This window comes from Arachis duranensis, chromosome 3 (assembly GCF_000817695.3).
Source record: "Arachis duranensis cultivar V14167 chromosome 3, aradu.V14167.gnm2.J7QH, whole genome shotgun sequence".
NCBI lineage: Eukaryota > Viridiplantae > Streptophyta > Magnoliopsida > Fabales > Fabaceae > Arachis > Arachis duranensis.
This window is the reverse complement of record NC_029774.3, coordinates 126,400,589-126,414,105: the sequence shown is the minus strand read 5'-3', so window position 1 is coordinate 126,414,105 and position 13,517 is coordinate 126,400,589. Positions and strand designations below refer to the sequence as shown.

Genomic DNA, 13,517 nt, shown 5'->3' with positions numbered 1-13,517 from the left:
GTATTATTTAAATTAATTTAGTATAAATTCTAGTAAAAAATTATCAATGGATCAGTGAGTGGAATAAATAATCATATTAATAGTGGGTAGTTAGAAAAAAGATAATAGACAATTCATTTTTTTTATTTTTTTTGTGACTAAATTTTTTTTGTGATGATCTTTTTTATTATTTAAAATGAACTGTTTATCTTTTTATTATTTAAAATCGTTTATTTTTTTTATTGTTTGAAACGTTCCATTTTTAAAAGTTTTGTCTAATTTAAATTATTAATATTTTTTATTATTTTTAAAAATTATATTTAATTATTTATAAATACACATATCTCATTTACATTGTAAATAAGATTATTTTGAGCGTATAGAGATATACATATGTCACATCTATATTCACAGTATAAATAATATAAGACATTAAGACAGGATGAGAAATTTCGATAATAACTTTTAAAATTATTTATTTCTATAATTATTATATTTATTTAATTTATTAAAATAAAAAATTTTCGCTCTTCAGTGTTATTTGAATTATTTGTTAAACGATTGATGACGTTGTTTTCGATCACAAGAAGGTGACTAGAGAATAATTTTATTTTTTATATATATTTTTTATTTTTTATGATATTTTTTAATTCAAAAGATTAATGACTAATTTATTGTGGTACTGAGTTTTATTCAAGAGTTTATCGTTGGTCAATAAATTACTATATGCATAAGATGAGATTTAAATTTCTGACAGATTAATAAATTAATTAATAGACCAACCCAACTTGATATATTTATTTATTTATATTTTTATAATCAAATGCCAAAAGCCCAAAAGTGAGAGACTTAACTCAATGGACTATTTTCACTATAACTTTGGTTAAACCTTTCTTTTTTAACGCTTAGTTTTACTTGGTACTTACATTTCTACTAATGATTTAATTTGCTCTGTTTTGCAAGTTTGATTTGGAATTACTACAATATACAGTTATGGCTAGAAGATGAATAATCATATCACTTTTGACATTTAATTCTTTGCTATAAGATGCATGTAAACATACTATGCTTACTATATGTACTATAATTAGATAACATGACTATTATTATTTGCATTTTATTTACTGTCAAGTTTGAATTAGTTTGTTATTTGACTCTGTTTTATCAATGTATTAATTTGTATAATTTTATATTTTTATTTTCATTTTCTTTTTATTTTACGTCATAATTTTAATTGATTTACATCCTATGATTATATATATTGTGTTAACTATCCTTCCTCAGTCATGATAAATAGATAAAATAAATTAGTAGTCAAACGAGAATAATTTGGTCATAAACAATGTCAAGAGAATTAGAAGTAGCATTGACATAATATTCAAATTACAAGTCTCATAAAATTCTCCATTTAAATATTAAAATTTAATTTTGATACACTGTTAGTGTAGATTAATTTTATGTATATTTAATTATATAACGCTACATCAATAAAAATAATTATTTTTTACATTGACCACTTGAATAGTTATTCAAAAAACGAATATAATTGTATATAAAACACTAAAACATTTTACGTTATCAATTTATCAAAATTAAACTCTAAATATTAATTCTTTACTTTTCTTTATTTATTTTTTTAAAATTATGCTTTTTTTTAAATAAAAAAGCTCAACACAATAAGGTGGAGCAAAAGAAAAGAAACAAAAACTCATAATGCTAAAAATAACAACCTCTAGCCATCTTTAGTATTGCCATAAATAACCACAGGATTCACTACCAATTCATTCATCGTATCTTGTAAAGGATCTGTTAATAATATCTACCACACTTGAACCTTGATTTTTGAAGATTCTATAATTTCTTTCTGGCCAAATTGTCCAGATAACCACAAAAAACCAACCAACCACCGCTTCTGTTCCATCTTTCTCGCTGATATATCCGTCTAACTTTCATAGTGTTGCTTGAGCGTAATTGAAATAGTCCATATCCTTCCAAGAGCGAACAACCAAACACACCATACCTGCCAAGTGTGCTCACAACCAATGAACAAGTGAAAAGCAGTTTCAACATATTTATGACATAAAACACACATGTTATCATTCTGGCCAATAACACTTAATCTACACCGTCTTTTCCTTGTATTCACCCTACCAACTAGTGCAAACCAAGTAAACAATTCAACCCTTAGTGGGACGAATCCTCTCCAAATAGTACTAATGAAGCTATAGCTTGTAATATCTGCGGGAAGTACCTCTGTCTGCAATACCTGCACAAATGAGTTAGTAAAATAAACACATTTTTTTTTATCAAATTTCCAGATCACTCTGTCCTCTCTCTCAGTTGTCAATTTCACTAATTGCAGAACCGCATAAAGCTGGTTTACTAATTCTAGCTCTCATTGAAATAACTCTTGTCACCACTGAAATTCCAAATCCACTCTAACCCATCCCAAAATCCACAATCCTCTATGACAGATCCTTGAAGATTTGAAACCAAGAAAAGTCTTGGAAAAGTAATTTTTAGAACACCACAAGGTAATCAGCTATCCTCCAAGAAGCGGATTATCCTACCATCTCCTAGTTCCGTAGCCAAGCTTTTTATCATCTTCTCTCTCACTCGTGGCTCCCTGATTTGTAGTTGACAAATATCCTTCCAAGGACTCCCTCTTTTAGATACAAGCTGATCACAAATTGTTTTAGAAGGATTCATGTTATTACAGGAATATACAATTTTCTTCCAAAGTGGACAATCCTTTTTTAAAAATCTCCACCACCACTTGAACAGGAACGATGTATTCCGAATTACCGCGTCACTAACTCCCAAACCTACTGCCTTTTTGGGGGTCTGTACAACTTCCGATTTGACTAAAGGCATTCCGTCCCTCTCGTCCTCCTTACTCCACAAAAAGCGTCTCTATAAGGATATTATTTTGTCTGCTATTGTCTTTGGCATTTTGTACAAGTTGAGATAGTAAATAGGCATGCTATTAAGAACATATTTAATGAGAACCAGTTTACCCGCTTTATTCAAAGATGTTGCTTTCCATAGACTTAGCTTTTTCTCTACCTTATTAATCACTGGTTTTCATGTCTTGACCATCCTCGGATTCACCCCCAGAGAAATGCCAAGATATCTGACAGGTAAATACGTCTCTTAATTTACACCCCAACATTCGACACATCTGTTATGCCCAACTTTGCTCACAATTAACCGGGATCAAGCTGGATTTGTCAAAATTGATACTCAGCCTTGACATCATCTCAAAGCAGCGTAGCAACTGCTTATAGTTTCTTATCGTCTCTTCTTCATAAGGGCAAAAAAGTATAGTATCATCCGCAAACTATAAATGTGACAAATCAATGTTATCCCTTTCAACCAACAATGGAGTAATACGTCCATTTCACACCGCCTCTCTAATCATCCTATGTAGAACATCCACAACAAGCACAAATAGAAAGGGAGAAAGAGGATCCCCTTGTCGTAGACCCCTTTCCATTTTCAAGGGCTTAGAGGGAGAGCCATTTATTAGGACCGACATAGATGCAGAACACTCACATTCCTTTATCCACTCCCTCTATCTACGGCCAAACCCCATCTTCTGCAAAACAATATCCATAAAATTCTACTTGACTCGATCATAAGCCTTTTGAAAGTTTAGTTTGATAATTGCCGAACTCTTTTTTCTTAACTTTAGTCACCGCACAGTTTCACATGCAATCAAAGTTCCATCCATATTTTTTAAAATGATAAATACTATATACTATTTTTTTTCTCTTTTGATTTTTTTCTCTCATGGACATGCTTACCAAAACAAAACATTGAATGTAAGGCCATCTGTATTTTTGGTTAAAAAGTTGAATAAGACAAAGAAAAAAAGAGACCAAATTAAAATTTAATGAAGCGTTACATTTTAATTTGTTACTCAATACAAATTGATATATCTAATAGTGTAATACTGTTATTTATTACTCCTTTTATTCGGTGGCTGTTTCCTCCTCATTAATTAACTAATTTAAATTCCTTATCCGAAGAAGTACCATGCATCATCTATCTTCGCCATCACTATACAAATACTAAAATTAATTAAAATTTCCATGAAGAATGCTACTACACCCATAAATTATAACTTTTGTCCATAACAAAGATCTCAACCAACAATCAAACAAGAAGAATACAAAACATTAGAAGGTAATGTTTTTCTAATTATTAGTGTTAGGTTGTTATTTACTAGTTAGTTTAGTTCAAGTTATAGGTAGTTAGTTATACTTTATAAGTGAATAAAATCTCCTGTATTATAATGTTACCTAAACCAGCAAACACACCAGCAACTTTTCTTTCATTTTTTCTGACTCTTTCTCTTCTTTCTCTATTTCTTTTCTTCCTCACACTTGAACTCTCCCAATAAAGTTGATGAGAGCCTAATTTCTCCACATCAAACTTCATTATTTGAAGAAGTTAGGGTTCCGATCATGAGATGGAGTGTGAGAGATCGTTCTTTACTCAAGAACAAGTTCATCCATGACAGATCCATTTTTCTTGTCATCTGCGGACCAACCAGGACTCACTCTGGTTACTCAACAGCTCACCGAAGAGAATTATAACTCATGGAGCAGAGCCATGAAAAAGGTCCTCAATGCTAAGCGCAAACTTGGATTGATCAATGGTTCGGTATCGCGTCCAGATCCTCAATTTGATGCCGAGAAATTCGAGACTTGTCAATGTGTAAATGACATAGTTAGCACCTGGATTCTCAATTCGGTGTCCAAGGAAATTGCAACATCCTTGGTTGATTCAGCGGAAGAGCTGCGGAATGATCTCAAAGAAAGATTTTAACATGGCAATGGTCCAAGATTTTTTAAACTCAAGCGAGAGTTAGTGAACTTGAGTCAAGGTTCGATGACGGTTTCACAATACTTCACAAAAATAAAATTTCTTTGGGAAGAACTCAATTGTGCTGATTCGCGGCCGATGCAAGCTTTTCTCCAAGACGAGTATGTGCACTGTTTCCTAATGGGGTTAGATGATCATATGCTCAGATTCGAGAGCAAATTCTATTGATGGAGCCTCTACCAACAATCAACAAGGTCCTATCCCTAATAGTTCAAGAAGAGAAGCACAGGGCGATTGGTGCTCCCTCACCCCCAACTCAACTTGCTTTCCTTACAAGAAATGAACATGTGCCTCCAAAGTCTGGAAGAGGAAGAGGAAATGTGAAAAAGGACGGGCTTCTCTGTTCTCATTGTGGTATTCTCGATCACACAATTGACAAGTGCTTCAAACTTCACGGCTTTCCACCCAACTATAATAAAGGCAGAGGTTCATCCATGCATGATCTATAGCAAGCAGCTCACAATATCATTGGAGGAGAGTTTCAATTACCTCAAGATCCATCCTCAAATTTGACCTTAAATGCATCTCAGGTGCAGTAATTGATGCATTTACTTAATAGTCAAAAGTTTCAAGAAATTTCTTCAAATACAACTACACAGGTAGTCACACCAGTAGGTATCATTCTTAATGCCTCACTTACAAGGTCAATATTATCAAAACAAGATTGGATTCCAGATAGTGGTGCTACAATCCATATTGCATGTGATTTGTCTCTCTTTCAAACTATTCACACCTCCCAAAATTATTCAGTTTCTCTTCCAAATAATGAACATTTTCAAACTAATTTCATAGGAACAGTAGTTGTTAGTTCACATATCACATTGAAAAATGTGTTATATGTACCTGATTTTTGTGTCAATCTTTTGTCTGTCTCGACCTTCTTTTTAAACACTCTTGACATCACTATTAGCTCATCTAATTTTACAATTTAGGACACCAAGATGTTGAAGAAGATTGGGAAGGGTGAGCTGCATGAGAGACTCTACATCCTCAAAGCAACAACTCCCTCCAATCAATTGAGATTCGTATCTCACTCTATCAATTTGTGCAATTTCAAGCTTTGGCATGCACAACTGGGCCACGGTTCAAATAAAATCATCAAACATGTAACTTTTTCTTTCAATTTGTCACTAATAAATTTTCTAGAAGAGTCTAACTCTACAGGTTGTCACATATGTCCTCTTACAAAATTTCGAAAGCTTTCTTTTGAATCAAATAATAATCTATCACCAAATTCTTTTGACTTTGTACATTGTGATATTTGGGAACCATGTTTCTAAATATAATGAAAAGAGATATTTCTTAAGCTTAGTTGATGATGCTATAATGTTTTGCTGGTTATACTTGTTAAAACATAAATCTGAAGCTGCAGGTTGTATAAAAACATTTTATGCAATGATAGAAACTCAATTTAGCAAGAAGATCAAGTGCTTTAGGTCCGATAATGCAAAGGAGTTGGCACTAACTGATTTTCTACAGGGAAAGGGTGTGCTACACAATTCTCCTGTCCATATCGACCACAACAAAATGCGGTCGTAGAAAAAAAACATCAACACCTCCTCAACGTTGCCCAAACTTTATATTTCCAATCACAAATTCGAATTACCTTTTGGGGAGAATGTGTCCAATGCAGCCTTTCTAATCAACAGAACACCAAATTTCCTACTCAAGATGAAATTTTCATTTGAGTTGTTATTTGAAAGTCCCCAAACTACAAGGCAATGAAGATTTTTGAATGCCTTGTCTATGCTGCCACCAATACTAGTTCTAGATCAAAGTTTGACCCTAGAGCAAATCCAACCGTGTTTCTGGATTATCCACTTGGCTACAAAGATTATAAGCTTTACAATCTACAAACCAAACAATTTCTCATATCAAGGGATGTGATATTTCATGAGGACACCATATCTTTTGCTCAAAATCCTTATACTCAACTCAACAATGATATTTTCTTTGATTTTGTCCTCTCCAATCTAATATTAGATTTTGAACTGTTGCCTAATGTTCCAACAATTCCAACCGTACCTAAAATACCTCAACCATCAACCACAACCAATACGCAATCCCAAATTCTCCCTCTTATAGAAAACCAAATCTCACCTTCTACTTCTATCCAACTTAAAAGATCCACCAGGACTAAACATACTCACTCCTACCTTCATGACTACATTTGTCATACTAAATCTTCTTACCCGATTTCAAACTTCATCAACAACCATAGATTGAACCACACTTATCATAATTTCGTTTACCAAGCCAATCTTATTCTTGAATCACAATTTTACCATCAAGCAGTTAAACATGAGGAATGGAGGACTGCAATGAAAGAAGAACTTGAAGCTTTGGAAGCCAACAACACTTGAAAATTGATTCCTTAACCATCCACCAAAGTTGCCATAGGATGCAGATGGGTTTATAAAGCCAAATTAAAAGCTGATGGCAGTTTAGAAAGATACAAAGCAAGGTTAGTAGCCAAGGGATACACACAGCAAGCAGGAATTGCTTTTAAAATACCTTTAGCCTTGTAGCTAAAGTCACCACTGTACGAGTTCTGTTAGGCATTACAGTAGTGTGTAAATGGCATTTCATCCAATTAGACATCAACAATGCATTTTTCAACAGGGATTTGGATGAAGCGGTATATATGGAAGTTCCAATGAGACATCCCGAACGCAAGAAAGGCCTTGCATGTAGGCTTACAAAGTCACTTTATGGGCTGTGACAAGCTTTGAGACAGTGGTTTCACAAATTCTGCTCAACTCTTAAACAAAATGATTTCACTCAATGCAAAAGTGACTACTCCTTGTTCTCAACAAGTTCTGGTGATTCTGAAATCTTCCTAGTAGTATACGTAGACGACATCATAATTGCAGGAGCTAACCTTGATATGGTGACCAGGGTTCAATTAAAGCTGCAATCCATTTTTAAACTCAAAATATTGAGGACTTGAAATTCTTTTTAGGCTTGGAACTCGCCAAATCTTCTCAAGGGATTTCACTCACACAACGCAAGTATAAACTCTCTTTGATCGAAGACACCAACCGCTTGGACTGCAAGCCGGCAACAATTCCTATGGATGCCAATCTCAAATTAAGAGCTAAAGAAGGTGATCCGATCTCTGATGTTTTTGTGTATAAGAGGCTTATTGGTTGTCTCATATATCTCACTATCTCTCGGCCAAACATCACCTTTGCTGTCACTAAACTGGCTCAATTCATGTCTGACCCACGAATGCTTCATTTACAAGCTGCTCACCAAGTATTAAGGTACCTTAAGAGTGTACCAGGGCAAGGGATTCTATTTTCAGCTGCTTCCCAACTCACCCTGTCCATATATTTTGATGCCGATTGGGGTAGTTGTCTCGACACAAGGCGATCAACTACAGACTACTGTGCCTTCCTAGGTGATTCTCTCATTACTTGGAAGAACAAGAAGCAGACAATAGTTTCTATGAGCTCCACCGAAACTGAATATAGGTCCATGGCTCATGCTAGCTGTGAGGTTATTTGGTTAATTGGCTTACTTCAGTTTTTTCGAGTCCAAGTCGATTCGGCCATGTTATTTTGTGACAACATCTCTACTCTCCAATTGGTATCAAATTTCACCTTTCATGAGAGATCCAAGCATGTTGAAATTGACTGTCACTTCATCCGTGAGAAGATAGAAGCTGGTACTATCAGATTGATTCATGTACCTACTAAATATCAACTAGCTAATATTCTAACTAAAACTCTCCCTCCGCTTTAATTTCACTTTCTTATGTCCAAATTAAAAACATATAATTTATGCACTCTAACATGAGGAAGGATGTTAGTGTTAGGTTATTATTTATCAGTTAGTTTAGTTCAAATTATAGGTAGTTAGTTATAATTTACAAGTGAATAAAATTTCCTGCATTATAGTGTTCTTTTGATTTTGGATTCACTTATCTATTTTTGTATTCGACGAAGAAAGGAATGACAAAGAAATAAAAGTTGATAATTCTAAATCCAATTTCGTTTCAATTAATATATTACCGGAAAATTGAGGTAATACAAACAAAACAAGGATTTCAAACAATTTTTCGAATCGCAGTACAGTATTTTGGTTTTCATTTAAGTATCTTAAATGATATTGTTGCCCCCAACCTAACTATTCTATTTCCATTTCCGGTCTTACTCTCTTAATATTAAGAATGGAATTGAATTATTCATTCAATTCCATTGAAGCCTGTACCAGATTTCGAGTTTCGCGAAGGACAAATCCACCTTTTCTTTTATTCTTTCTCTTTTCTAACTTATTCTATTCGATTCGAATTCTAAAAAAAAATAGGAGGAATTTTCGATATTTTTTTCGATTTCGAATCCTCTTCACCGCTTCCTGCGACAGTAACTATAATTAAAAAAAGGGGAATATCAATGCATCCGGAAAAAAACGATTGATTTCGATCAATAGACCCGCTAAAGCTCCGAACCATAGAGTACTTACCACTGGTGCCACGGAGAGATATGTTTTAAGATCTCGCATTTTTAATCCTCCCTTTTTCTTTATTTCAATTTCTAATACATAATTTTATATAGGACTATCAAAAAATAGTTATTTTGTTAATAACCACTTGGATTTTCTGCCGAATTCTTAATTCAAATTTGAAATGTACAACGATTCATTCGATAGCTTTTTTGTTTTCTAATAACTAATAAAAAGGGGTCTATTTCTGCCCGAACATTCCATAAAAATGAAATAGATTTCCATGTTAGGGAAATTTCCTATTTATTATTATTTAAATTATTTATTAACTTAAGAATACTAATTAAAAATGCTAAAAATTCATATAGAAAATATAAACTAAATATTAAAATTTTAAGTTTTTTTTATACGTTCAATTGGGAACAAAAATTTTCATTTACTCTCTCATCCAATACTTTTAGGACATTCTTTAGTAAATTTGTTAATACCTTGGTTTGAGCATAATTATTAATCAATATTCTTTGTTCAGTGTGTGAGTTGTGAATTGCGATCTTTCTCACCGTCCAATAATGCTTCACATGTCCACACGTATTTACAGGAGTGGTCGACAATCGACACGTGTGACTTGGGATTATAAGTGGTTAGTGCACGCCAAGAATCTTTTGTGAGTTGGGAATTGCTTGGTTTTGAAGTTTGTTTTTATGATGATTATTTTTATTATATTATTATATCAAATTTACCTTGATTTATCTTGTACTCTACTGTTACTAGTTGTAGTATATGTATTTGCAAATTTATATGTCCATTATTTATACTACTATATTTATCTATCAAAGTGCCGCTTGCACGTGGCCATGTCTGAGTTCTATAGTTGGGGGTTTCTTAGATAATTTAATTAGCTACAAAGGTTTTTAACCAATATCCTTAATTAATGTCTTTAAGATTCTTGAAACAAACACGTTTTAATTTCTGCCAAAGCAGATTATTATTATTATAAAAAAAATACAAAATATATGTTGGTTTTAGAATAAAACTTTGTTAGATAAATAATAATTTTTGTAAATAATATGAATAATAAATTTTAAAATTAATATAATAAAATAAAAATATATTATATTTTTAAATTATTTATTTAAATTTTAATATTAAAATAATTATCAACACATCTAGTAAAATAAAAATCTGATATCTATTGTTTTTATTGTTTAATATTTTTATTTTTTGCATTTTAAAAAACAGCAAAAGTAATGAATTTGACGGCTAGGGCATCCTCTCGAACAAGGCAAGTAGGCAACATCTCTTACCAGATACTTTCTCATTTCAGGGTTTGTCCTTCATTTTCTGTCCACTGAGATGACAAAAAACACTAATCTAGAATGATCAGAAAGTTTTTATTTTCTTTTCTCTTCCTATCACTAAAATAATTTTATTTTCATAAAGCATAAATAAGTTGTTTTGTTTCCTTCACATCATTAATTTTTGGTAATTTCTCTCGCAGTAATTTTTTTTTCTGAGACAAATTAGTTCATCGCACAAAATATTAAATAATAAAAAAACACAATTATCTCAATAATAATTTTAAAATAATTTAATAAATTATATCAACATTTGAAAATAAAAAAAGGTTGCCGTGGGTTGAAACTTGCTAGTATCTTATAAATTATAATATTGATTATTGATTAAGATTTACATGTAATAAGGTACAATAATTCAGCTCCTATATATTATTAATCTATGCATAATTCTGTAATAACTTCATATATGTATATATAATTTTTTACAACAGTTTCCGTTTGGGTGCAATAGGAAATAGAAAAAGGTGATGACGAAGATTTGTAGGGATTAGGGAGCATGCATCCGATCTTATGAGTCTCGATAGGAATGAGATGAAAATGATGGATATGTTGATTTGAAAGGTCCCACCTACCCATCATGAGACATCTGCTACCATTAGAGGTCACTGTGTTCTAGAGTAATCTTTCTGAAGGATAATTTTTTTTAGAGTAGTGAGATGAGTTATAATGTTACATATTTTAATATTATGATTTTTTATATTTTTTTTAAATTATAAAAAGTACACAAATTAAATATTTTATTTGTATTTAAAAAAATAAAAAAAATTGAAACACACAAACTATTATAGTTGTTGGAGAAAATTTAAAAAATGGGTAAAAAATAACTTCCAAGGTTGTTGTAAATAAATTGTATATATAAGTTGTGTTTAGTCTTATTTTATCTACGGTATAAATAAAATAAAATTACATGTATCATAAATGAGATAAGTCTTTATACAATATGTATATAAGTAATAATTAAAAACATAAAATAATAACAGTTCCTTACGGTGGTTGTGTGTTAAGATAGATAGATGCTGGTTTTGGAGTATAAGAGAAGAAGAAATAATCAAATAATTAATATTTAGTGGGGGGAATGAAGTGAGGGGCTACCCATGTGACATGTACCTTGTTTACATGACATAAATTGCATGTTAGCTTGGGTTTTGATCTGGAAAAGGGCCCCTTATAGCATCATCATCATCATATATAATATTATAAGAGAGCATTAAAAAAAGTGGGTTAAGAACCAATGCATTGTGCATTCCATTTCCCATTATTTTAAAAATAAAAAAGGCTATTAACCCATATTTTGCTTTTTAGGTATTTGCCCCTCTCCTAATAAGAAAGGTAACCCCTCATTACCCCCCTAATGGTGAGAGAAATTCATGCCAATCATATCAATATATACATTAATTAGTTAACTAGCCTTCCGTAATTCCACTTTCCAAATTTAGCTATGGAGATTGGAGCAGCACATATTATATTCAAAGGTATAAATTAATTTCAATCATTACCCTACCACCAAAAGGAGAGAAGAAGAAGAAACAAAACAATGCATATAATATACCAATGTAATGGTAGATTATATTCATTAATTAATAATATAAACGCATATTTATATGCAGAGAAGAGCGTTGTGTTTTCAATAACTATTTTTAGATGTAATTTCTAAATTAAATTATCGTTTTCAAATGTTTTTTTTTAAGAAGAAAAAAAATTCCTTTTTCAGTTTGTAAGAAAACGTAAAGAAGAATTGGAATGAAATGGACGGAATAATTAAATTAAAAAATAAAAGGGAAACGAGACATGCATGCGTGGTGGTATCTTAATTTATGAGAAAAGGGTTTGTGGTTGAAAACAAATTAATAATAAAGAGATGGTATTTTAATATTTTTTAACATTATCTTAAGGATTTTTTATTTAAACTAAAATTATAATATTTACTTAAATAAGAAATATGTAGATAAACTACAACTTTATATATATATATATATACAAAATTTGAAAAACCACTAATAACAGAATTTGGGTACTGTGTCTCCAAAATATACTACAAGAAAAAAAAAAATATAGTTGCACTCGAGATATGATATATTTGCGTAGTTACGTCTATGATATTGCTGAAAATTTTTGGTATAAATTTTAATCGATTTGCGCACACTGAGATAATAAGTTACATCTTTGAGTGTAAATATGTAACGGTGATCTTACTCTACCAAAAATGGAAATTACAAGTTTCGGTTGATATGTGTTTTAAATATTCGTGATATGAAAAATTTAAGTATTATTTAGTAATTATTAGTTTATATTTTAAGTATTAGAATATTCAATTTAATTTTATTTATTTAGTTATTAAATTGAATTTTATGTTAGTAGATTTAGTATTTTTTTATTAAATATAATACAATGTTATAAATATCTCATAAACTATTGTAATCATTGAATGATTAGAGATGTAAACTTTTTTTTTGGGTTTTATGATGAAGTCATATAAATTGAGTAAGTTCATTTCTTATTGCATTGGAGAATTTGGTAGAAAGTTGAGTTATTTTCTTTAATTCAAATTTTAAACTATGATGTAGACAAGTTAGGTTGAAGAGTCTTTTTCTTGTTATATCAAGAAATTGAATAAAAAAATTAAATATTTTTTTTATATTCAATTTCAACCTATCTTTTTATTTTATATTTTTAATTTTAATTCATCTTTTTCTATTTCAAATCTTATCTTTTTATTTATCATTAGTTTTTTTTTTTTTTTATCATTGGATCTTCATTGACAAGTGAGGAGAGTAAAACATTGTCAAACATAAAATTTTTTAACTCTGCTACATGTTTGAACCCAGCCTCCCTAATAAGATAGTAGAA

General features: G+C 31.1%; 1 protein-coding gene across 1 annotated transcript; it reads left to right on the top strand.

Moving 5' to 3' along the window:
* Positions 1-6,590: 6,590 nt before the first annotated feature.
* Positions 6,591-7,232, top strand: LOC107481093 (uncharacterized). The gene has a single exon (XM_016101307.1). It carries the CDS (start codon positions 6,591-6,593, stop codon positions 7,230-7,232), a length of 642 nt encoding a protein of 213 aa, XP_015956793.1.
* The last annotated feature ends 6,285 nt before the right edge of the window (positions 7,233-13,517 follow it).